General features: G+C 35.0%; 1 protein-coding gene across 1 annotated transcript in view; it reads left to right on the top strand.

Moving 5' to 3' along the window:
* Nucleotides 1–25,826, top strand: part of EPHA6 (EPH receptor A6) — an 894,187-nt gene that overhangs the window by 348,670 nt on the left and 519,691 nt on the right. Inside the window, exon 4 of the mRNA XM_007459872.1 lies at nucleotides 10,280–10,435. Coding sequence (XP_007459934.1) covers nucleotides 10,280–10,435 — 156 coding nt within the window. The remainder of the gene's footprint in view (nucleotides 1–10,279; nucleotides 10,436–25,826) is intronic.

Genomic DNA, 25,826 nt, shown 5'->3' on the forward strand with positions numbered 1-25,826 from the left:
TATGAGACATAGAAGCCAGTGTAGGGTGGGAAATACTGTTGGAGCCATTTTTGGAAAACACAATCTGTCATAGAAACTTACTTTATATCGCTTAACTTCAGTTTCCTCATCTTCATAATAATATGCTAGGCACGCTTCTTATCACTTTACATGTATTAATTAATTAAATCCTCACAACAAGCTCTCAGTTAAGTGCCCCATTTTACAGATGAGAAAAATGATGCACAGAAAAATAAGTTGCCTGAAGTGAAGGGTTAGTAAAATACAGAAGCAGAACTCAAAGCCATGTAATCTAGTTCCAAAGGCCATATCCTTTGTAGCTAATTTTTGTAAGAATAACTAAACAACTGTAGAGAAAGTGCTTTGCACAACATCTGACTCATTCCGAATGCTCAATAATTATAAATGGTTTTGCTGTAGGTGTTATTACTAATACATAGTACAGTGAATCAAGGGGTGTTTTCTCTTTGGCAATGATTTTACTTATTCGGAAAAGTAAATTTACTCTGAATTAAGGAATATTCAAAAAAGGAATAATGAAAGACAAAATTGGAAACTGTCATTACTGGATGTCTAGAAAAAATAGTGAAATAGGAATAAGAATCTCTGATGAGGGACTAAAAAGTTGAATAGCATCTCATTTCAAAGTACCTGAAAATATGATAGACTCAACAAGCACCCTTTTTAAAAGGACTGTTAAATAGGAAGGAAGTATTATTAATGCAGGCTTAAGTTTGGTTGACTAAAATATACCTAGGAGCACCAAAGTTAATAAAAATAGCATTAGGAAATGAATGATAGAACAGTTAAAAAGTGATCTGTATTTTTAGAAAAAAATATGGTTAGCTTTTTATGTTGTGCCATTATTATTACCAGATTGTATTCAAACTGGTAATAAAAATGAAAAAGTTGTCTAATCCTAAAAACTGCTAATATAAACCTTTGGTCTCCATACCCTATCTTAACCTCAGAATAAAAACACTGACCTTACTCTCACACTAGAGACACCTTTAGAATTTTAATTTTGCATGTCACCAGCCTCAGACTCCTAAAGTATTTCTGACATTATATTCCAAGTAATGCTCTGTTGTTGACACTTGTCCATCTCTCAAATAAAAGCACTTTTTGAAAATTATCTTTAACGTATAAATCATGAATCTGTGAATGAGAAAAAATGGTGGAAGGTAAAAGATCTAATAGATCCACTTTATGCTTGTTAATGGCAACTTACCTGGGTTTGCCAGTATATATCCCTGTTTATAAGTTTTTGTGTCACATAGTAAGAAAACAAACAAACAAAAAACAGTATATATCTTCTAGGTTGGTGTCCTCTCTTTTACCTAACCAAAAATTTAAAACTGCTTGTCTGAGACCTGGGTGGTAGTCTTTTGGTTCAGTTCTCAAAGTCTTTGATATGTTAAATAGAATCAGTTCCAAGGATGTGCAGTTTGGGAGCAAGCACAGGAGTTTATAAACAAGTGTGTGGAATTGCTTTCCTGAGCCCCTCTCTCTCCATGTTCTTCCCAGTACTTTCCGAATCTCTGTGACTCCTCTTTAAGGTCCTTTGTCTAGAAAGCCAGCTGGGGCTTTATTTGTTCCACTCTGCTGTGCACTTCTGCAACTGGATCTACATCCAGGACCAAGTGAGAGGAGGACAGAGAGAAAAAGAAATGCAGTGGAACTCTACCCTCTCAGAACCACAGCTTCAGTGAAGGAAGAGGAAGTTTTTTCCTTCTTGAGAGTTTTGGCTCCTGTGGGCTCCCATTACTGACCACCACCACCAGTCTACCGCATGATTACTTGAGGGCTGGGCATGAGAGAACAGGAAAAAAAAGAGAGAGAGAGAGAGAAAAAAAAAGAAAGAAACAAAGAGGGAAGGGATTTCCACATTCTCTCCTGAGCATTAGGAATTCCATTTCCCACTTCCAGAGCTAAAGTGAGCTGGAGCTCTGACTGTGACCTGGTGGCCATTTCCAGGTTTCCAGTCCATTCAGTCCAGGCTCCAGCCCCAAGCACTGGGGAAAAGAGGAAAGAGGGAGTGAGGGAAGGATGGCAAATTCGTTGCCAGCTAGGTAGTACTACAAATTTTGGTATTTTCCAGTATGCCTGCTTCTACTTACTTTTCAGAGTCCTCAGATAGGGGGTATTGTGCCCAGAGTTAACAGATAAACAGGTGAAAGAGGATGTGGTATTCCATACTTTTTGGAGTCCTTTCCTCTGATTCTTTAGGGTGGAAGTCATGTAACCTACAGTATATTTTTGTAGGTAGGTCTGATTTTTCTTTGCTTATTCAAGAGAAAGTCTACTTTAACATTTCTCTGGTGGAAGTAAGAAATTAGAATTCGTAACAGGACACTTTTATATACATTACCTTCATGAGGACTTCATAGTAGCTCCCCTGCAAGGAAAATTAGGTTGAATATTTTGAAGCACAATCCACAGTTTATTATTAATAAACTTGTATTTGGCCTTGCGATTTGCCTTTGGTAAGTTATTAATAGGTTATTCTGAAAAAAGAAAATATTTATACTTATTTACCCTTAAGTTTTAGGGTTTTTCCTTTTTATTTTTCAATTCTCCAATCTTCCTTGCCTTCTCTACTTACATGACAGCAAATTTTAATTTCCATAATTGTAGAACAATATCTAGGGAAACAGTAATGATACTGCCCATCCCAGTTTATTAAATTTCCTGAGTTCTAATGTTTTGAGAAATGATGCACATCACATATTTTACTGATAAGTCATTCAGGTTTATCTAAACTTACAGACTGTTGAGCATCTATGAGGGAAAAGCAGTCAATTATATTAATATCAGTCCCTATCAGACAACACACAGTTGAGTATTTCATCAGCTGATGAGAACTGCACAGCATGATATACCAACTGGGCTTTATCATGGTCCTTTGTCTTAAAGTTCTCTGATAATAAAGATGAACCTAAAAAATCATTGCTGGCAGTATATAGCCTAACAATTCAATTTTTAAAATAAAGTACGTGTAGAACAGGTCACACATTTCTTGATTTTGTTTTAGCAGACATAAATCTGTGTGTGTGTGTGTGTGTGTGTGTGTGTGTGTGTGTGTGTACGTGTGTGTGTATAAAAATACTTTCCAACTGTATTCCAGTCAATACCCAGAGACTTTAATTTTCTGAGGACAATGAAATTTCAAACATTGATAAGGGAAATTATATGGCAAGATATGTACTTCATTAATATTTGTGGTATTTCAATAACTATACTGATGTATGTGCCTTTAATACATGCTTTTCTATAAAAACTACTTTGTACTTTTTAATGTGTAACCCATCTTTTATCATTATTTTAGGCAACCACTTAAAGTTCCTCAAATCATAAATGTATTTTTTGAAATAGAAAACTGTGTTTTAACTTAGATTATTTATTATGTAATTTGATGAAAATATTTATATATTTTATATTTTATAGATCCCCACTACCAAATTACATTGTATTTATTTTTCTTTTTATTTAATTTTATTTATTTATTATTTTTGGCTGCGTTGTATCTTTGTTCCTGCATGCGGGCTTCTTCTATTTGCGGCGAGTGGGGGCTACTCTTCATTATGGTGCGCAGGCTTCTCATTGAGGTGGCTTCTTTTGTTGCGGAGCATGGGCTCTAGATGTGCGGGCTTCAGTAGTTGTGACATGTGGGCTTCAGTAGTTGTGGCTCGTGGGCTCTGGAGTGCAGGCTCAGTAGTTGGGGTGCACGGGCTTAGTTGCTCTGCGGCATGTGGGATCTTCCCAGACCAGGGCTCAAACCCGTGTCCCCTGCATTGGCAGGCGGATTCCTAACCACTGCCCCACCAGGGAAGCCCTGTATTTATTTTTCTAGCATTCTTGCTACTTTTATCATAAGTACATGACACCAGAAAATTTAAAAATCATTTCATATATATCATAAATAATTTGTTTGTAATTTTCTTCTTCTCAATTAAATATACTCACTCCAATTATATGATTAGAAATTTAGTAAAGTCTAAAATTCTTCAAACATAGTTGATTGAACATATAGATTTAACTCCATTTCCTCAGGAAACTTCACCAAAATGAGTAAGAGAATATAAAAGGTTTACACTAACAAGGGCAAAGTAAGGGAGAAGAAAATACATCACGTGAGAAAGGTCAACATGTCAACAAAATTGCAGAAAATGAAAGTCAAATGGAGAAGTGGTAGTTCACTTAGCAATGGAACTTGGTATGACTACCTGTAGGAAAAGAAGCTACTTTCACTTTGTACTGTTCTGTTGTGTAAATGCCAAGGAGTGGAATTGTCAGAAGATATGTGTATGTTCCTCTATAGTAGATACTGCCAAATAGTCCCCCAAAGTGGTAGCATCACTTTCAACTAAAATATAGAATCACTGTAAATCTTCTTTATCCATTCATCTGTTGATGCACAGATTTTTTCCATATCTTGGCTATTGAGAATAATGCTGTAATGGACATGGGAGTGCAGATAGCTTTTTCATATCCAATATTTTTATTTACTTTGGATGTATACCGAGAACCAGATTGCTGGGTCACATGGTAGCTCTATTTTTAATTTTCTGAGGAACCTCCATACAGTTTTCCATATTGGCTGCACCAATTTGCATTCCCACCAGCAGTACACAAGGGTTCCCTTTTTTTTACATCCTTGCCATCATGTATCTCTTGTCTTCTTGATAATTGCCATTCTAACACTTGTGAGGTGATATATCCTTGTGGTTTTCATTTACATTTCCCTGATGACTAGTGATATTTAGCATCTTTTCATGTACCTGTTGGACATTTGTATGTCTTCTTTAAAGAAATGTCTGTTCAGTTCCTCTGCCTATTTTTTATTTAACTGTATGTATTTGATTGTTGTTGATGTTGTTGTTATTGAGTTGTGTGAGTTCTTTATATATTTTATATTTATCAGATATGTCAGGTATATGGTTTGCAAATATTTTGCCCCATTCTATAGGTTGCCTTTTCATTATTTTTATTGTTTTTTTTGCTGTGCTGAAGCTCTTTAGTTTGATGTAGTGCCACTGTTTATTTTTGCTTTCATTGCTGGTGCTTTTGCTGTCATATTCTAAAAAAATCATTGCCAAGACCTATATCAAGGAGCTTTTCCACTATGTTTTCTTCTAGAAGTTTTACAGTTTCAGGTTTTATGTTTAAGTTTCTAATTCATTTTGAGTTAATTTTTGTGAGTGGTGTCTGGTCAAGTCCAAGTTCACTTTTCTCTATGTTGTTATCCATCATTTATTGACGAGACTATCCTTTTGCCATTGAGTATTTTTAGCTCCCTTAACATATATATTTGATTGTTTATGTAGGAGTTTATTTTGGAGCCCTCTATTCTGTTCTAGTGGCCTATGTGTGTATTTTTATGCTGGTACCATACTGTTTCAATTCATATAACTTTGTAGCATAGTTTGAAATTGGGACGTGTGATGCCTCTAGCATTGTTATTCTTTCTCAGAATTGCTTTGGCTATTGGGGTCTTTTGTGATTCCATAAATTTTAGTATTGTTTTTTATATTTCTATGAAAAATGCCATTGGAATTTTGATAGGGATTGCATTGAATCTTTAGTTGCTTTCACGTAGTGTGGGCATTTTAACAATATTAATTCTTCCAGTCCATGAACATGGGATATCTTTCCATTTTTTTGTATTCTCTTCAATTTCTTTATCAAAATATTGTAGTTTTCTTTGTACAGGTCTTTCACTTCCTTGATTAAATTTATGCCTAAGTATTTTACTGTTTTTCATGCTATTGTAAATGTGACTTTTATGCACATCATTAGAAAATTGATACAAAAATATATACAACAAAAATGACAAAGCGTAAAATTAATATTGCTAATAAATAGCACTTATATTGGGTTGGCCAAAAAGTTCATTCAGGTTTTACTATAAGATGTTATGGAAAAACCTGAATGAACTTTTTGGCCAGCCCAATAAATTAATAGAAGATAAGCAACCAATAGAAAAAGAACAAAGAATATAAAAGGCAATTCATAGAAAAGTATAAACAAATGACCAATAAAAATATGAAAAAAAATGTGGAGCATTAGTGGCAATTAGGAAACTTCAATTAAAGTAACAATATTTAACTCCACATATTGTCAAAAGGTAAAAGAGTGACTAACATTAATTATAGGAATTAGCATGGCGAAACACTTACATTATTGTGCATTTTAGAAATGTTTAGGAATGTAACATGGAAATATGTGTTAAAACAAATAATAAAAATACCCTGGCCCAGAGTGCCTACTCTTGGGAACTGAAATACTTATCATCATGGGGATGTTTACTGCAGCATAGTTTATAAAGTATTTCTTCCAAGTGGGAGATTGTTGACACATATACTACAGATACATCACCGTGACTTAGCTACAACCATTGACATGGAGAGATTTCCATGTTATAATTGATAATTGATGAAAACAATCTAATGTTTATTGATATTATCTCAATATTGAAAAATCAATAACACTAAATCCTTTTGTTCATAAATATGTAAGCATATATCTACACAGCAGTTTGTCAACATTTTAGGAAAATGATATTTGAAGAGGAAAGAAGGAAGAAAAGGTGGAAATAAGCCAGATTTCTAAATGACATTTTAAAGTAAATGTTCATACAAAAAGAACATACATGTTATGATCTCATATATATATATATATATATATATATATATAGTCATGAATGTTTTGAATATAGAAATATAGAGAAATTGAGAGGTACTAAAATGAAGGTTTAATTTGAAGGTCGATATCTGAATAGCTTCTTCTAAAAGAAAACATTAGAAACCACTGAATCAGATAATATTTCACTTTCCATCTGCAGTATTGATATATGTTGGGAAACATTCTTATTTTGGGTGGTTTGTTTATTGGAAATGAAGTTCACATACCCTATAAACAGAGAAATAAGGAAGTGGTAGAGAAAGAAGGGATGTATAAGAAAATAATTTAAAAGTTCTCAAGACATAGGGACTGATATCCCATTTTTAACAAATACAAACAAAACCTAAAAGTACTAACTAAAAAATATATAGCATGCTCATTCCATTTACAGAATTATAGTAATCTCATATTAGACATTAGTGAATGAATCACTTATTTATTCACTCATTCAACTTTTCAGGCATTTATAAAAACTTAAATATATACTCAAAATATGCTAAAGCATTGTAGATATAAGAATGGTAAGGCCCGTGTCTGGCTTGTGGCAGTTACAAGAAGTTGAGGTGATAGCGTGATCAAGTAGTTGTATAATATGATTCAGGCTAAAAACAGAGGTGCATGCTGTATACCATTAATGTGTGCTATATAAGAAGAATGTTACTGCCTACAACAGTGGTTTTCTAACATTTTAACAGCATCATCCTTAATGTTTAAATGAAATTGTAGACTAAACCCTAATATTAAAATAAGGTAGTAATTTAAGAATCCAAATATATTTTATAAGTTCAAAATTTCAAGGTTTTCAAGGGAAATTTTGAGTTAATAAGCATTTGAAATCAGGGATAGACTTGAGAGTTGCTGCAACAATATCCAATTTGTGTTTATAGTTTTGCAGTAGGCAAAAAAAAAAATTTCACATGGATAGTAATTTCAGTTGGAAAGATTTTGTTTCGATTGGAATATTAAAATTCTTGAGTTGTAGTTGAATCAGTTTCAAGATTTTTGCTACCTGCTTCCATCCCTTACTTAGAGTAATGCCACAAGCCAAAAAAATCTATAAATTTGTAGTGAGATGAATTATGCCATGAACAGAACGTGCACTGAGTAGACACGCATTATCTTCTGCAGGAATTTAATTAGCAGAGTACTCACATGCTGTCCAATTCAATAAAACAAATAAGTACCAAGCACCGACTTTATGACAAGCACTGTGCCAATCTGTCCTTGTGGCACTTACAGCCATTAAACAAATAACTGCCAAGGGATTACTAACATGCAAAAGGCACAGGTGCTTAGAGAAACTATTCTAGGGAGTCAGGTAGAGCTTTCTAAAAGAAGTGAGACTTGAACGATGACTAGGAGTCAGCAAGATGAGTGGGTCATAGGGTGGGGATAGAGAGAAGAGATTTTTCAACAGAGGAAAAGGCTCAAAGCAGAACAAAGAGCATAGTAAACTCAGAAATTAACGGAGTCCCTCAGCAATTCATTCATTCATTTAACAAATATTCACTGAGGGCCAAGTAATGCCTGATACTGTTCTAGGCCCTGGAGACACTTCAGTAAACAAAACAGACAAAAGAAAAATCTCTGCCCTCATAGACCATACATTTTAAGGGGAAATGGCTTAAATAATTAAACATATCGAGTGTCAGATGTTGTTAAATTCTTTGAAGACAGGAATAAGAATGGAGAGTAATATGGATTACTCGGGTAGGATTAGCAGGAGTTGCAATATAAAAAGGGGAATCGGGGAAGGCTTTATTAATACGGTAATGTTTGAATGAAGACCTGATGTAAGGGAGGGAGAAAACCATACAGACAGCTGGATGAGAGCAAGTACTAAAGGCCCAATGGCAGGAGAATGCTTTGGATGCCCAAGATTCTGAAGGAGGCCAGTGTGGCTGGAGTAGACTACCTGATACAAAAAAAGAGGTAGAAGATGCAAAGCAGGGTCACAGGGAATGGATGGGGAGCAAAATCATGCAATGCTTGGTAGGCAATTAATAGGGCAGTTGGCTTTACTCTAGGAGAATGGAAAGCCATTGGAAGGCCCAGAGCCCAGTGATAAAGTGATCTGATGTATTTTCTAAGATCACTGCTTGCTGAGTTGAGAATAGACAGTAGAAGGGCAAAGCCTTAACAGAGGGAGTTTGAGAGGAGAGCAGCTTTATCTGATGTGGTTGGAGCTGTAGGCAGGGTGAAGCCATGGGTGAACTGTAGGCAAGCCATGGGTGAACTTGTAATCCAAGGTAAATATTTTAAACTTTAATGTAAAGATGATGGGAAGTCATCAAAGTTTTTTATACAAGGGGATGTAATGAACAGATTTCTGTGTTCAAAACTGTACTATCCAATACGGTAGCCACTAGCCAGCCACATGAGGTTATTGCATGCTTGAAATGTGGCTAGTTTTCATTGGAATGAGCTCTAAATATAAAATATGTATCAGATTTCAAATACTTTTTTTCCTTCTTGAATATATAAGCAGAAGCCTTACTCATAGATTCATTATTGTTAAATTAAGATTCTTGTTTATTTTTACACAGAACATTTTGTGAAAATGTGTTGAGTTAAAATACATAGCTTGTTAAAATATTTTTTAACATAATATTTGTCACTGGAAAATTACACTTCTTTTATTTCATATAACAGTTTTAACTTAGAAAGTGGTCAGGAGTCATTTCTTTGAGACTAGAAACAATTAAGCCCCCCACCATTCAGGACCCCGGGTGTGTACCTTATCGTAGGATCCTTTTTTGTAGGTCTTCCATTCCTATGAAAATGTTCAGTGAAAATGAAAACATGGATTTAAGTGAATAGAAAATGAGGTTCAATGAAACATTTGATAGCATAACTTTAGTCACTTACATTTCATTTTCATTATGTTTTGTGAAAATTTAGTCATTAGCCTACAGTTTTCATGATTTTTGTCATATGTGCATAACAAATATACCTTATTTACTTGATATTTTGTCTACTCACTTTTAAACTTAAAATTGTAAATGAATTTATTTCAATATAATAAATAGAAAATTGTATGCCACAGAAAAATAAAAAATGATTTTGATATAAATGAAGCAGTGTTATCAAGCTATAGCTATGTCTTGCTACAATCTCTGAGTCTAAGGCCAGTTCTCATTTTGTTCAAAAAATATTTAGCCAGTAAGGAAGATGTTAAAGATATACCCACACTACCCTGGGACTTTCTCCTTAAATACTCAGAAGAGCTGAGGGAGAAATGGAATGGAAATCAATTTTAAAGAGTGTGATTCAATGTTATTTAATGCCATCTCCCAGAGCTACACAATCGTCTCCCTTAATGTGGGCATCCCCATACTTTGGTAAGCACTGTTATTTTGCATATCTGTGTTTCAAGTATGCCTTTTAAAAGTAGCAACCTCAGCTAAAATATGAAGTCCCCATTGGGTAACTTATTTTGAATTACTAATTTCATTCATTAATATTAGCATGTATTGACTTTTCTGTGTATGTGTGAACTGAACTCTGACATCCAAAGTGTGTATAAGTTAAAATATGTTGTACACATACAAATAAAATAAGCGATAATAAAATATTGCTTTTCCTATGTTCGCAGCTTGCAGACCAGGATTCTATAAAGCATTTGCTGGCAACACAAAGTGTTCTAAATGTCCTCCACACAGTTTAACCTACATGGAAGCAACTTCTGTCTGTCAGTGTGAAAAGGGTTACTTTCGAGCTGAACAAGACCCACCTTCCATGGCATGTACCAGTAAGTCTGTCCATTTTGCATTTGAAAATCCTGTTTCCAGCCCTTTTGGTCTTTTTATTCTAAATTAAAAAAAAAAAAAGTGACTATACAAAATCCTATGCCATCAAGGCTATTTGTCTTTGTTAATAGTCAAGGAAAAAGTTTCTCTGTCTTTCTTAGCATAGTTGCTTTTCAGCTGCTTGCAAAGAACGTATTTATTCCTCAAAAATCACATTGATCACTGACACGCATATACCAACCTTGATTTGGAGGCCCTGTGGATTTTTCCTAGGCATAATCTGTCCTTAGGAGGTTAAAGCAGTTTAAGGCTTTTTGAGGCTCTATAAGCAAAACTTCTGTTTCTTGTTTCAACCCTTGAACTTTTGAAGGCACATCAGTTTAGGACCATCAAGTTTGCTGTGTGTGACTGCTTCAGTATGGAACTTTGGAAGTCATTGTGCTATCGTTATATAGAAAAGTTTGAGTTTTCCTTGACATTTGTCTTTAAAGGAAGATATTTTTGAGTTTGTCTACATTTCACCTCTCACTTTCTCTCTAATTTTGGGGTTGGAACCAATAGAATATTAAATCTAAATGTGAAGGTCATTTTAATGCATGCACCAAGAATGTTAAATTATTTGTATTCTCCTATTATTAAAGTATCATAAATTATCTGTATACTATAAAAATAAAAGTGAATATATTAATGCATTGCTAAGGTATGCAAAAGTAGTGTCACGGGCTTCCCCGGTGGCGCAGTAGTTGAGAGTCCGCCTGCCGATGCAGGGGACACGGGTTCGTGCCCCGGTCTGGGAGGATCCCACGTGCCCCGGTCTGGGAGGATCCCACGTGCCGCGTGAGCCATGGCCGCTGGGCCTGCGCGTCCGGAGCCTGTGCCCCGCGGTGGGAGAGGCCACAACAGTGAGAGGCCCGCGTATCGCAAAAAAAAAAAAAAAAAGTAAAGTGTCACCTCTTAGTTATAAAAGTCTTGTTAAATACATCAATAAGATATAGTGAAAATTTGCCTTCTTGTTGATGATTTGGTGCCAAAATGTTGCTTATCTTATGTAATTCCATACAGGCAAAAATGGATTGAAAATTATATAATGCCACATATTCCTTAGAGACAGTGGAGATGTTCCATTTATTTTAATTGATGCAGTTTATAGATTTGTATACACTACTACAGACTTATAAAATATTTTTATAGAATGCATTTAATAAAAATACAACACATTCATTAGTAGATGTAATTTTTGCTTTCTGACTGTAAGTGCTGAGTGACTACTTTCTTCAAAAAATTGTAGCCTGAGAAATTGCTACCTGGATATTTTTTTTTCTAGTAATGTATTCTAAGTTTATAAGTAGGAAAAGGAAAATTCTAAATATAATTTCTCACCTAATTGTGGAAATAGTTTTGAACAGGAAAAGATTTCTATTACTATTTATATGTAATCCTTTTTGCACAATTGCTGTATATTATTATATTATATTGTGGACAACATGCTCCAGCTTAGGTAGATGGTAGTGTTTCCAATGGCTACAGTTGTGCCAGGCAAGAATCCCTGAAAACCTACATCAGAAACTAAATGGACTTCCTAGGGGAGTGATAGAGAAGAATCTGCTCTTTTTATTTTCTTAGAAGGCCATAAATAGACAATTGACAAAATGAAGGAATAAATTGTTTCCCATCAATATAACCCTTCAATGAGGTGACAGAGTAGGTAGTTGGGGAGGTTTAGTTCTTTGGAGTGAGAAACTATTAAGGAAATAAATATGGGATATAATAAGGTCTATGAACGTCAGTCATTGTTGAATCTGACATGTGTACTTATTAGCTTAACATTTTATGTTTCTCAGATTTTCTCTCTTTAAAAAAAACTTTTTTATGCTTGGTATTGTAAGTTATGTTTGCAATTATGCTAGCCTGCTTTAACTGCCAAGTGGAAGCAGAAAGGTTTAATTCTGGTCATCGCTAAGCAGAGCTTTAGACAGGGAACAGCATGCTGTATTGCCATAGAGATTAAAAGAGAGAAAGAACTCCCAAAGAAAGGTGAAAACTTCTGTCAGATCTCCCCTCATCCAGCCAAAGGAAAATCCCCTCTCAAGGCTTCTCTCTGCTACTTCCTTGAGGACTTCTTTTCCTTGTTTTAGCAAAAACTTAGCATGGTATGCTAGTAAGTTCACCATCTTTTAGAGTCAAATTATCTGAGTGTAAACCTTGGCTTTGGTACTTACTAGCTATGTAGCCTTGGGCAAATTATTTAACCGTTTAACCTCTGTTGCACCATTCTTCGTGTTAATAACAGTACCTACCTCATTCTGTTGTTATTTATAATGATTAAATAAGTTAGTATTTGAAAAGTGCTAAGAATAATACCTGGCACATAGCAGCTGCTATACAATTGTTTGATACAGAAAGCTCTTCTCTCACAATTCATTTTGAAATAATATTTGATAAGTTAGTATTCAAGCTGTTAAATACTTTATGTTGATAGTATTATGCTGGGCTCACAGCTTCCATCATCTACATTCCTACAAATTGAAAGAAATAACGTACTGAATTTGTAAGACCTTTTCACAAAATATATTAAGTCCTCTACCTCTATGCATATCTAAGTAAAGTTTTTTGATTTATACACTGACTAGGTGAGAGGCCCTAGCAATTATTATAATATATGCAGAAAAAGCAAGGACCCATAAACTCCAAAGCATCATACTTCCTAAAAATTGAAAGATTAGATTGTTAGGGAAGAAAAACCAGGAAAATGGAAAGCCAAGAGGTCATTGAACAGTTAAAGTTAAGAGGACCAAGGTAACTTCACCAAGATACAGAACTTTTGAGGCTAAGGATCAAATAAGCAGTCAACCTTTCCGTTTTTCATTAACCATAAACAATAGCCAAATTCTAATAGATTTTTAATAGATGGAAGCTCCCTTAACTTCTAGATCATGTGTCTCTGAATTAGCCATTCTTTATCACCTTTATTCCAATAATATATTATCTAAAGGTCAGAATTTGTGTCAGGTAGACAGTCATATCACTTTCTGCTGTTTTGACTTAGCATTTGAAGCTATGCTTTCAGAGAATCTTCCAGGCATTTAAAAGGAAGCTTTTTTTTTTTTTAACTTGGTATCAGGGGCAGGGAGATTTTGAATGTTTGGATTTAAAAGAAAATGGAGGACCAAAATATTGAAAATGACTAACTAAGACATTTGGCTAGTAAATGGCCTAGTAGCGAAAGAGCTCCTAGATACGTATTGTATGTAATCATATGAGTGATTTGAATCTAAGGACCTCAAGAGATCTTTCCCTGCTCCTTAGCACTGTCATCAAAACAACAGCAACCCTTAAGTTACTGGTACAACAAAGCATGTGACTTCACCATTAAGAGTTTTATAATTTCTTTGCATTTTCACTGTAGAGATAGGTATACTTTTTTTAATTTCATAATCTTGAGACATATAATATATATGATATAATCACATAAATATTTTCATTAAGATTTTATTTTTAGAGCAGTTTTAGGTTAAGAACAAAATTAAGAGGAAGTACAGAAATTTCCCATGTACCTCCCTCCTCCCAACCCAGACATGCATAGCCTTCCCATTATCAACATCCTCCACCAGAATTGTACATTTGTTATATTTGATGAACCTGTATTAACACATCATAGTCACCCAAAGTCCATAGTTTACACTAGGGTTCACTATTGGTGTTGTACGTTCTTTGGGTTTGGACAAATGCGTAATGACATGTATCAATCATAATAGTATACACAGGATTTTCAGTGCCCTAAAATCCTCTGGGCCTATATTCATCCTTTCCTCCTACCAACCCATGGCAACCACTTATTTTTGTGCTGTATCCATGTATATATATGTTATATAATTTGAATCATATAGTAGAATATTTCAGATTGGCTTCTTTCCCTTAATATGCAGTTAGGATCCTTCCATGTCTTTTCAAGGCTGGATAGCTCATCTATTTTTAGTGCTGAATAATATTTCATTGTTTGGATATACCACAGTTTGTTTATCCATTTACCTATTAAAGGACAGCTTGGGGCTTCCCTGGTGGCGCAGTGGTTGAGAGGCTGCCTGCCGATGCGGGGGACACGGGTTGGTGCCCCGGTCCGGGAGGATCCCACGTGCCGCGGAGTGGCTGGGCCCGTGAGCCGTGGCCGCTGAGCCTGCGCGTCCGGAGCCTGTGCTCCGCAATGGGAGAGACCGCAGCAATGAGAGGCCTGTGTACCGCAAAAAACAAAAAAACAAACAAAAAAAGAATTAGAGCCAACTTTTGTCAAAAACCATACAAACAAGAAAAGCAAAGGGAAATATTTAAAGGAAAAAAAAAGGACAGCTTGATTATTTTCCAGTTTCAGCAATTATGAATAAACTGCTATAAACATGCATGTGCAGGTTTTTGGATGGACATAAGTTTTCAACTCCTTTGAGTAAATACCTAGGAGTGTGATTGCTGAATCATATGGTAACAATATGTTTAATTCTGTAAGAAACCACCAAACTGTACTGTTCTGCATTCCTACAGTGAATGAGAGTTCCTGTTGCTGCACATCTCGTCAGCATTTAATGTTATCAGTGTTCTGGATTTTGTTTGTTTCTAATAGGTGTGTAGTGGTACATCATTGTTGTTTCAATTTGCATTTTCTTGATGGCATGATGCGGGACATCTTTTCATATGCTTTTCATATGCTTATTTGCCATCAGTATATCTTCTTTGATGAGGTGTACACATAAAGATTTTTAGTTGTTTCAAATGGCTAAAGTTTAAAAAAAAGATGTCTCATAATCAAAGCTAATCCCTCAAATATTGGCTGTGGAGGGGTGACCAAATCCTTCCATCTATTGGGCTGGGCTGTTATTGTTAACTTCCTCTTTTGATTTTTTGTTTCCACTAACTCCTTCCTCACCACCTATAAGTGTACTCAAACTTCTATCATTAAATAATGTTCCCAGTCCAATAGTTTTTCTCCCAAAACGAGTACCTTGAAAAAGCAGTCTTCATCGGCTATGGCTACTTCTTTACACACTTTTAATTTACCTTTTACTCTACTACATTCAGATTTTTGCTCTTCACTCTCCTGCAATCATGTTTTTCTTTGTGTGAACTGTGTAAGAAAATAAACTGTGTAAGAAAAATTCACCCATGATCTTATTTGCCGTATTATGTTAGAAACGTTTTTGTCTTGTTATTCATGACATTTAACTCTGTTAATCTCTTCCTTTTTCTTGAAGCTATTTGTTCTCTTTTATCCTAAGACTTTGCAATCTCCCCTTTACCCACTTAATTTTCTGAACATCGTGTTTGTTACCATGGATAGTTTCTCTTCTTTTGCTCACCTGTTAAATACTAATTTTTCTCATGCTCCTTTCTTAGCTTTATCTCATCACATGTTCTTAATCTCATGGCTTCAACTAGCACCTGTAAATAGATGATGCCTATATTTTTGTCCATATCCCAATCTTCTCTCTTAAGGTCCAAAGTCACCTGGCCAACTCATTATGGCATCTGACAACCTGTGTGTCCGATAGAAACCTGCCCACATCTCAAATCTTGTATCATACCATACTCTCCTTGGTTATTAAACTCATAAACTTCCATGATGCTGTACTTGTTCTCATCCTTAATGCCAGAAGTTTCCTCTACTCGAAGTGCTCTCCCTTTAGGTCCTCTTATGGTTGTTTTCTTTTTGGCAGTCAGGCTCAAATGTCAATTCTTAGGACAGGCATTTCCTGATCACCTGTTCAAAAATAGAATCCCTCCCAGTTACTCTTTTTTGTATCATATATTTTATTTTTTATGTGTTATGTCACTCTTTGAAAATATCTGATTTATTTTTACACTCACTTCCTTGTTTATCGTCATTCTACCTATAGTAGATTACAAGGGGATCATGAATGTTCTTTCTTTACTGTGTCTCCAGCACTAATAATAGTACCTGGCAAATACTAGGCACAAAATAAATATTCGAAGAATGAATAAACTAATAATTTTAGCTCACCTACAAAAGTCGATTTTATTACTTCCTACCTCAGCCTGCTCATCCATCCCAGCTTGTTTCCTTATCCTGGTGAATCCTCATCTACCCATCCATCCAAGCAAGAAAGCTTAGAATCATTACCCCTGTCCCTACCCTTGACGTGTCCAAGTAGTCACAAGTCTTGTCAGTTTTACTTCTTAGTATTCCTGCTCTCCATTCCTTCATATCAACTCCTGGTCCTTTCCTTTTTTGTTAAGGCCCTCAACTCTTTCTTGGGCTAATTTAATAATATTTTGGCAAGTCTCTTTCATTTAGTCTTACATCCCTCCAAATATTCCAAACTATTAGAAAATATTATTTTTAAACGAAAACAAAACCTTGATCATATTACCACTTCTTCTGCATAACATCTTTCAAAGCCCAACACCTATTTGCCAAAATTGTAAGAGTCAATCCAAGAACATCCAAAGTCCAGCCCTGGCCTCTTTCTCCATCTCTAATTTTAACTATATTAGAATCTCTCAAACAGTCCTAATATCCAGTTGTACCAGCAACATACTTGTAAGTTTGGATCTTCTTGATTTTTAAAACATTGTTTTAAAAATCAAAAATGAATGTTTTTAAAACATTCATTGTGCTTCTCTTACATGAACTGCAAAGTATATTAAAGAAATTAAGAATAAGAAATTTAAAATGAAATGCTAAAGTGTTTTCTCTATTATCTTAATCTACTTCATAAACTCTTAATTTTATTTCTCAGGTGACTCATTAATGTATATTCTGTGCTTTAAAGGATGAGCCGTGGAGGACACTCCACAGTATCATCTCTTGGTCAATTAGGGCTGCCTCTGAGAGCAGTTCAGAGCACAGGAGACCCTGCTGCCTGCCAAGAAGTCTGTTATCAAAATAACTGTCTAAGGCTTTTCTAGGCCAGAAGGGAAAAATGCTCACTAAGGTTGGAGAAACAAAAGACTGTAGGAGTTACTAAGAAAGTACTTGTCAAGCAAGAAAGGCAGAGAGCATGAAAGGACTGAGAGAAATGAAGTGAGGGTCTAATATACGGATGCATAAAAAGTTAGACAAATATAATTCCACACATCACATTTTCACTTTGATGTTTCTCATGTGTTTAAATCAATAGGAGGATTTTTTTTTAGTTACTGAACAGGTGCTGGAAGATTAACACATTCAACAAACATTGGTGCTGCCTACTTAGAAAAGTTCAAAACATAAAATGCAAATCATATATATGGGTACTTCTTTTGCACATCATTAAGGATTTCACTTTTCTCGGTCATCTAAATATGTAGTCAAGTACCTTGAGTAAAACGGTTTCTTCCAATTTCATTCTTAATACATAGGCAAATACCATGTCTTTTTATCTTTATATTTGGTGTAGAGTGACAGTGGTTGGAATGAAAGTGTAAAAGTTGAATTTATTTTTGCTCTAAGGTTAACATTGTAAAACATGGCTTCTTTATTTCTGGAATGATTGGCCATTTAAGAAAGTCATTATTCTCTCACTCTTACTTTGAATAGAACAAATATTGTGTTGAGATGCATCAGGAAAGGTGTTCTTCCCCGTTTCATCTGCCCAACTCAGGTCCTCCACTCTGGGTGGGTATAGGATGCTCCTATACAGATACCCCTGCTCTACTTGCTATCTTTTCTTTTTATTGCCCCATCGCTTTCGTTTCTCTCTCTGTGTGTGTCTCTCTGTCTCTCTCTCTCTGTCTCTCTCTCCCCTAAGCTTCTTTTGCATGGAAAAAACCATTCTGGTTCCTTGCTTTTCTGTCTCACAACTGAAAAAACAAAAGTGCAGCTGATTGCTTAGGTGACTGATTGTAAACACAAGGTAGCAGCCACAATTTTACAGAAGCCAGAATGGGAGATATTGCATAAACGGATTTATTACCTTTAACAGGCTGTGTTATATTCTAGACTTGTTCTCATTATAGAAAATAACTCTAAATATTTACTTTATGTATGGCAGTGGTATATTTTTAAAATTAAAATGATTCTTATAGGATAGATACCTGTATGTAATGAATCCCAGTTTCCCTAATACAGATCACTGATGTAAGATGTCACTTGAGCTTCATGGAGTTTCCTAAACATAAATACTTTAATTTTTATTTCAGGCAAGGTTCTTTTGCCAAATTACCTGGGAGGGTTTCCTCCATAGGAAGCAATATTAAGTGGTTATTCTGCTGATGCTGAAGAATTGAATTACCACTTGCTACCAGGGTGAATCTGTTCTTGGCATCTACAGTTGGAACTCAGAGAGAATTGTCCCATTTAATATCATCTACTTGTACACAACAGACCACTTACCATGACTAATCCATAATTGGAAAAGGAACATTCATAATTATCCCTACGGTGCTATGCCTTTTGAGAAAGATTTATTAATTGGCTTTAATCTATTCATTTATTGCTTTGCTTTTCCCTCCCAAAATATGACACTGCTTAGTCTCATCATATTTCTCTTATTTCTAATGAGTATTTAATTAAAAATGACTGACTCAGACACAGAAAAGGCTGTATGTAGGTGTGCAAGATTTTTTTCTTCGTGATATTTAGCAAAATTGGATGATTTTTTACTCAAAACGCCCAAGCACAGGCTGCTCATGATTTCATTTGTGTTTTAGTGTGCTTTTATTATGAATGTGGTTTTGCCGTTTAACTCTTGACCTACACAATTGTAGCATATTTCTGTAGTTTTTAGAATTAGTTATTCTATGGTTTTATATTGAAAATTTTTTCTGCATCGATGAAAATAGTTGATAACTGTTTTTTTGAATTTTTCCAAGGTAAAATTATGTCCACGCTCTATGGCATAGAAATTTGGAGCCACAAATGCTTATTTTTCAAGTTTTGAGTGTCTATGGAACTGTATTTTGAGAAGCTTTTATTCCTTCCCAATGAGATATGGGTGGCTGTCCATTTTGCTATGGGTTTTTATTAGTTAATACCAGTTTTCATAATATAAACATCCCCTTCTACTTCTTACATGATTTTCAAATCACATGGTTCTCTCTTGAATCAATAACACTGGATTCTTGCAAAGATTATAACCTTGAACTCTCTGCTCTCCAATATTTTTCAAAATTTGCACTATGTGAAAAATAATTCTTGTAGGGTTGCACAAAACTATGCATTCTATTCATCTTAGTTAAAGCACATGCCACCTTTGGATCAAGCTAGAACAGAATAGACCTGTATACAAGAATACATATATTTCAGTGCAATATGTACATTTGGTAAACACCAGTCACCTTTTCTTTAAAACGGGGATATAATTAACTACCTTACAGGTTTATTGTGATAATTGAATGAAATAAATCATGTGAAATATTAAGTACACTCCTTAGAACAAAAAAGTGCTAAAAAATTTTGGTTATATATTTTTGAATACATGCCTACAATATATAAAAGTAGTCAGCTCTGCCTGAGGACAATGGGAAGGTGTCACAAAGGGGGTAAACACCTAAATCAGAACATGAAGGATGAGTAGGAATTTTCCACAGTGCAAAAAAAAGTAAGGGAACAGTATGTGCAAAGGCATTGAGATGCAGCAAAAGGGAGAAAGAAGCTAAGGGATGGGCCTAGTTATAAAGACAAATGTAGACGAGGTTGAGAGATTTAGATTTTATTTTGGAAGTGAATGGTATTTAGTCTATTAGATTTCTTTTTTTATTTTTGTTTCCTTTAACTATGAGTCTTAGAAATGAGGGAAAATGTAGCAAGAATTATCTAAGTCTTCATTCACGGTATTATGAAAACACTAATGGACAAGTCTTAATTTTAGACATCAATTTAGTTACTGACGTAAGTACAATAATATTGAAAAAAATGAGAATATGTAGAATTCAAAGGATTTGAAGTGCAGATGTTTCTGTATCTTGAGCAGTATTTATCTTGAAGGTTTAATTTTCAGTTACTCTTACGTAAATATTTTTAAATGCTTTAAGGTAACATTATTAAAAGAAATCTGTTGTAGGAAGGCAGTAAATTGCTCTCTAATTTGTGTGTTTTGAAAATTTGCATTTGACAGTACTCTCTAAGCAAAGCACTATAAAACATTTTCCTATTTATAGGATGAATACATTGTGGCAGAAAATGTGATAGAAAAAAAAAATCTAAACATAAAAAGACCTAGGTATCATCCTACCACTAATACATTTAATGACCTTGACATAATTACAAAACTTTCCTGGGCTTCATTTCTTTATCTGAATAAATTGATTTAGTTCCTTCCCTGTGGTGAGCTTGAAGCCCCAGTTTTATGATTATTCATCATCCATTTCCAAATATGCAAACATTTTATGAACAAAACATTGATAGAGCACATAGTGGTTTAGATATGAATACAAAATTTTGCTACCAGGGCTCCTATTGAATAACTTTTTCAAAGATTATATAGGAAGGATATTAGATTAATGACCAATATAGATAAAGTTAGATAAAGTTAAATAAAGATAGATAAAGTTAAAATTGATAGTGATAGTGCAAAGAATGAAATAACTTTTAGAGTTTTAAATTATGTCTATATGCAGATCTGAAAACTGATATTTTTAGTACATTATTAAAGTCTGGAGATGTACTTTTTCATTTATTCATATAATTTTCTCCTTTGCAAAACATTTGCCTAACATCTCTAGATGATTTTATATATATATATATTCTGATGTTCTCTTTGACGTAGATAAACATAGAACTATTTTTCTCTCATTCGTAAACTCAGATGTAAACGATATGCTTTTTTAAAAATATTTATTTATTTATTTATATATTTTTAACATCTTTATTGGGGTATAATTGCTTTACAATGGTGTGTTAGTTTCTGCTTTATAACAGAGTGAATCAGTTATACATATACATATGTTCCCATATCTCTTCCCTCTTTGTCTCCCTCCCTCCCACCCTCCCTATCCCACACCTCCAGGCGGTCACAAAGCACCAAGCTGACATCCCTGTGCCATGCAGCTGCTTCCCACTAGCTATCTACCTTACGTTTGTTAATGTATATATGTCCATGCCTCTCTCTCGCCCTGTCACAGCTCACCCTTCCCCTCCCCATATCCTCAAGTCCGTTCTCCAGTAGGTCTGTGTCTTTATTCCCGTCTTACCCCGAGGTTCTTCATGACATTTTTTTTTCTTAAATTCCATATATATGTGTTAGCATACGGTATTTGTCTTTCTCTTTCTGACTTACTTCACTCTGTATCACAGACTCTAGGTCTATCCACCTCATTACAAATAGCTCAATTTCGTTTCTTTTTATGGCTGAGTAATATTCCATTGTATATATGTGCCACATCTTCTTTATCCATTCATCCGATGATGGACACTTAGGTTGTTTCCATCTCCGGGCTATTGTAAATAGAGCTGCAATGAACATTTTGGTACATGACTCTTTTTGAATTATGGTTTTCTCAGGGTATATGCCCAGTAGTGGGATTGCTGGGTCATATGGTAGTTCTATTTGTAGTTTTTTAAGGAACCTCCATACTGTTCTCCATAGTGGCTGTACCAATTCACATTCCCACCAGCAGTGCAAGAGAGTTCCCTTTTCTCCACACCCTCTCCAGCATTTATTGTTTCTAGATTTTTTATGAAGGCCATTCTGACTGGTGTGAGATGATATCTCATTGTAGTTGTGATTTGCATTTCTCTAATGATTTAATGATGTTGAGCATTCTTTCATGTGTTTGTTGGCAGTCTGTATATCTTCTTTGGAGAAATGTCTATTTAGGTCTTCTGCCCATTTTTGGATTGGGTTGTTTATTTTTTTGTTATTGAGCTGCATGAGCTGCCTGTAAATTTTAGAGATTAATCCTTTGTCAGTTGATTCATTTGCAAATATTTTCTCCCATTCTGAGGGCTGTCTTTTGGTCTTGTTTATGGTTTCCTTTGCTGTGCAAAAGCTTTGAAGTTTCATTAGGTCCCATTTGTTTATTTTTGTTTTTATCTCCATTACTCTAGGAGATGGGTCAAGAAGGATCTTGCTGTGATTTATGTCATAGAGTGTTCTGCCTATGTTTTCCTCTAAGAGTTTGATAGTTTCTGGCCTTACATTTAGGTCTTTAATCCATTTTGAGCTTATTTTTGTGTATGGTGTTAGGGAGTGATCTAATCTCATACTTTTACATGTACCTGTCCAGTTTTCCCAGCACCACTTATTGAAGAGGCTGTCCTTTCTCCACTGTACATTCCTGCCACCTTTATCAAAGATAAGGTGACCATATGTGCATGGGTTTATCTCTGGGCTTTCTATCCTATTCCATTGATCTATCTTTCTGTTTTTGTGCCAGTACCATACTGTCTTGATTACTGTAGCTTTGTATATAGTCTGAAGTCAGGGAGCCTGATTCCTCCAGCTCCGTTTTTCATTCTCAAGATTGCTTTTGCTGTTTGGGGTCTTTTGTGTTTCCATACAAACTGTCAAACTTTTTGTTCTAGTTCTGAGAAAAATGCCAGTGGTAGTTTGATAGGGATTGCATTGAATCTATAGATTGCTTTGGGTAGTAGAGTCATTTTCACAATGTTGATTCTTCCAATCCAAGAACATGGTACATCTCTCCATCTATTTGTATCATCTTTAATTTCTTTCATCAGTGTCTTATAATTTCTGCATACAGGTCTTTTGTCTCCTTAGGTGGGCTTATTCCTAGATATTTTATTCTTTTTGTTGCAATGGTAAACGGGAGTGTTTTCTTGATTTCACTTTCAGATTTTTCATCATTAGTGTATAGGAATGCCAGAGATTTCTGTGCATTAATTTTGTATCCTGCTACTTTACCAAATTCATTGATTAGCTCTAGTAGTTTTCTGGTAGCATCTTTAGGATTCTCTATGAATAGTATCATGTCATCTGCAAACAGTGACAGCTTTACTTCTTCTTTTCCGATTTGGATTCCTTTTATTTCCTTTTCTTCTCTGATTGCTGTGGGTAAAACTTCCAAAACTATATTGAATAAGAGTGGTGAGAGTGGGCAACCTTGTCTTGTTCCTGATCTTAGTGGAAATGCTTTCGGTTTTTCACCATTGAGGATGATGTTGGCTGTGGGCTTGTCATGTATTACCTTTATTATGTTGAGGAAAGTTCCCTCTATGCCTGCTTTCTGCAGGGTTTTTATCATAAATGGGTGTTGAATTTTGTCCAAAGCTTTCTCTGCATCTATTGAGATGGTCATATGGTTTTTCTCCTTCAGTTTGTTAATATGGTTTATCACATTGATAGATTTGTGTATATTGAAGAATCCTTGCATTCCTGGAATAAACCCCACTTGATCATGGTGTATGATCCTTTTAATGTGCTGTTGGATTCTGTTTGCTAGTATTTTGTTGAGGATTTTTGCATCCATGTTTATCAGTGGTATTGGTCTGTAGTTTTCTTTCTTTGTGACATCCTTGTCTGGTTTTGGTGTCAAGGTGATGGTGGCCTCGTAGAAGGAATTTGGGAGTGTTCCTTCCTCTGCTATATTTTGGAAAAGTTTGAGAAGGGTAGGTGTTAGCTCTTCTCTAAATGTTTGATAGAATTCGCCTGTGAAGCCATCTGGTCCTGGGCTTTTCTTTCTTGGAAGATTTTAAATCACAGTTTCAACTTCAGTGCTTGTGATTGGTCTGTTCATATTTTCTATTTCTTCCTGATTCAGTCTTGGCAGGTGGTGCATTTCTAACAATTTGTCTGTTTCTTCCAGCTTGTCCATTTTATTGGCACAGAGTTGCTTGTACTAATCCCTCATGATCCTTTGTATTTCTGCAGTGTCAGTTGTTACTTCTCCTTTTTCATTTCTAATTCTATTGATTTGAGTCTTCTCCCTTTTTTTCTTGATAAGTCCGGCTAATGGTTTATCTATTTTGTTTATCTTCTCAAAGAACCAGCTTTTAGTTTTATTGATCTTTGCTATTGTTTCCTTCATTTCTTTTTCATTTATTTCTGATCTGATTTTTATGATTTCTTTGCTTCTACTAACTTTGGGGTTTTTTTGTTCTTCTTTCTCTAATTGCTTTAGGTCCAAGGTTATGTTGTTTATTCGAGATGTTTCCTGCTTCTTAAGGTGGGCTTGTATTGCTATAAACTTCCCTCTTAGAACTGCTTTTGCTGCATCCCATAGGTTTCGGGTCGTTGTGTCTCCATTGTCATTTGTTTCTAGGTATTTTTTTATTTCCTCTTTGATTTCTTCAGTGATCACTTCGTTATTAAGTAGTGTATTGTTTACCCTCCATGTGTTTGTATTTTTTACAGACCTTTTCCTGTAATTGATATCTAGTCTCATGGCGTTGTAGTAAGAAAAGACACTTGATACAATTTCAGTTTTCTTAAATTTACCAAGGCTTGATTTGTGACCCAAGATATGATCTATTCTGGAGAATGTTCCATGAGCACTAGAGAAAAATGTGTATTCTGTTGTTTTTGGATGGAGTGTCCTATAAATATCAATTAAGTCCGTCTTGTTTAATGTATCATTTAAAGCTTGTGTTTCCTTATTTATTTTCATTTTGGATGATCTGGCCATTGGTGAAACTGGGATGTTAAAGTCCCCTACTATGAATGTGTTACTGTCGATTTCCCCTTTTATGGCTGTTAGTTTTTGCCTTATGTATTGAGGTGCTCCTATGTTGGGTGCATAAATATTTACAATTGTTATATCTTCTTCTTGGATGGATCCCTTGATCATTATGTAGTGTCCTTCTTTGTCTCTTCTAATAGTTTTTGTTTTAAAGTCTTTTTTGTCTGATATGAGAATTGCTACTCCAGCTTTCTTTTGGTTTCCATTTGCATGGAATATCTTTTTCCATCCCCTTACTTTCAGTCTGTATGTGTCTCTAGGTCTGAAGTGGGTCTCTTGTAGACAGCATATATATGGGTCTTGTTTTTGTATCCATTCAGCCAATCTGTGTCTTTTGGTGGGAGCATTTAGTCCATTTACATTTAAGGTAATTATCGATATGTATGTTCCTATTCCCATTTTCTAAATTGTTTTGGGTTCGTTATTATAGGACTTTTCCTTCTCTTGTGTTTTTGTCTAGAGAAGTTCCTTTAGCATTTGTTGTAAAGCTGGTTTGGTGGTGCTGAACTCTCTCAGCTTTTGCTTGTCTGTAAAGGTTTTAATTTCTCCATCAAATCTGAATGAGATCCTTGCTGGGTAGAGTAATCTTGGTTGCAGGTTTTTCTCCTTCATCACTTTCAGTATGTCCTGCCACTCCCTTCTGGCTTGTAGAGTTTCTGCTGAGAGATCAGCTGTTAACCTTATGGGGATTCCCTTGTGTGTTATTTGTTGTTTTTCCCTTGCTGCTTTTAATATGCTTTCTTTGTATTTAGTTTTTGACAGTTTGATTAATATGTGTCTTGGCGTATTTCTCCTTGAATTTATCCTGTATGGGACTCTCTGTGCTTC

Source organism: Lipotes vexillifer, unplaced genomic scaffold (assembly GCF_000442215.2).
Source record: "Lipotes vexillifer unplaced genomic scaffold, Lipotes_vexillifer_v1.1 scaffold448, whole genome shotgun sequence".
NCBI classification, from domain to species: Eukaryota; Metazoa; Chordata; class Mammalia; order Artiodactyla; family Lipotidae; genus Lipotes; species Lipotes vexillifer.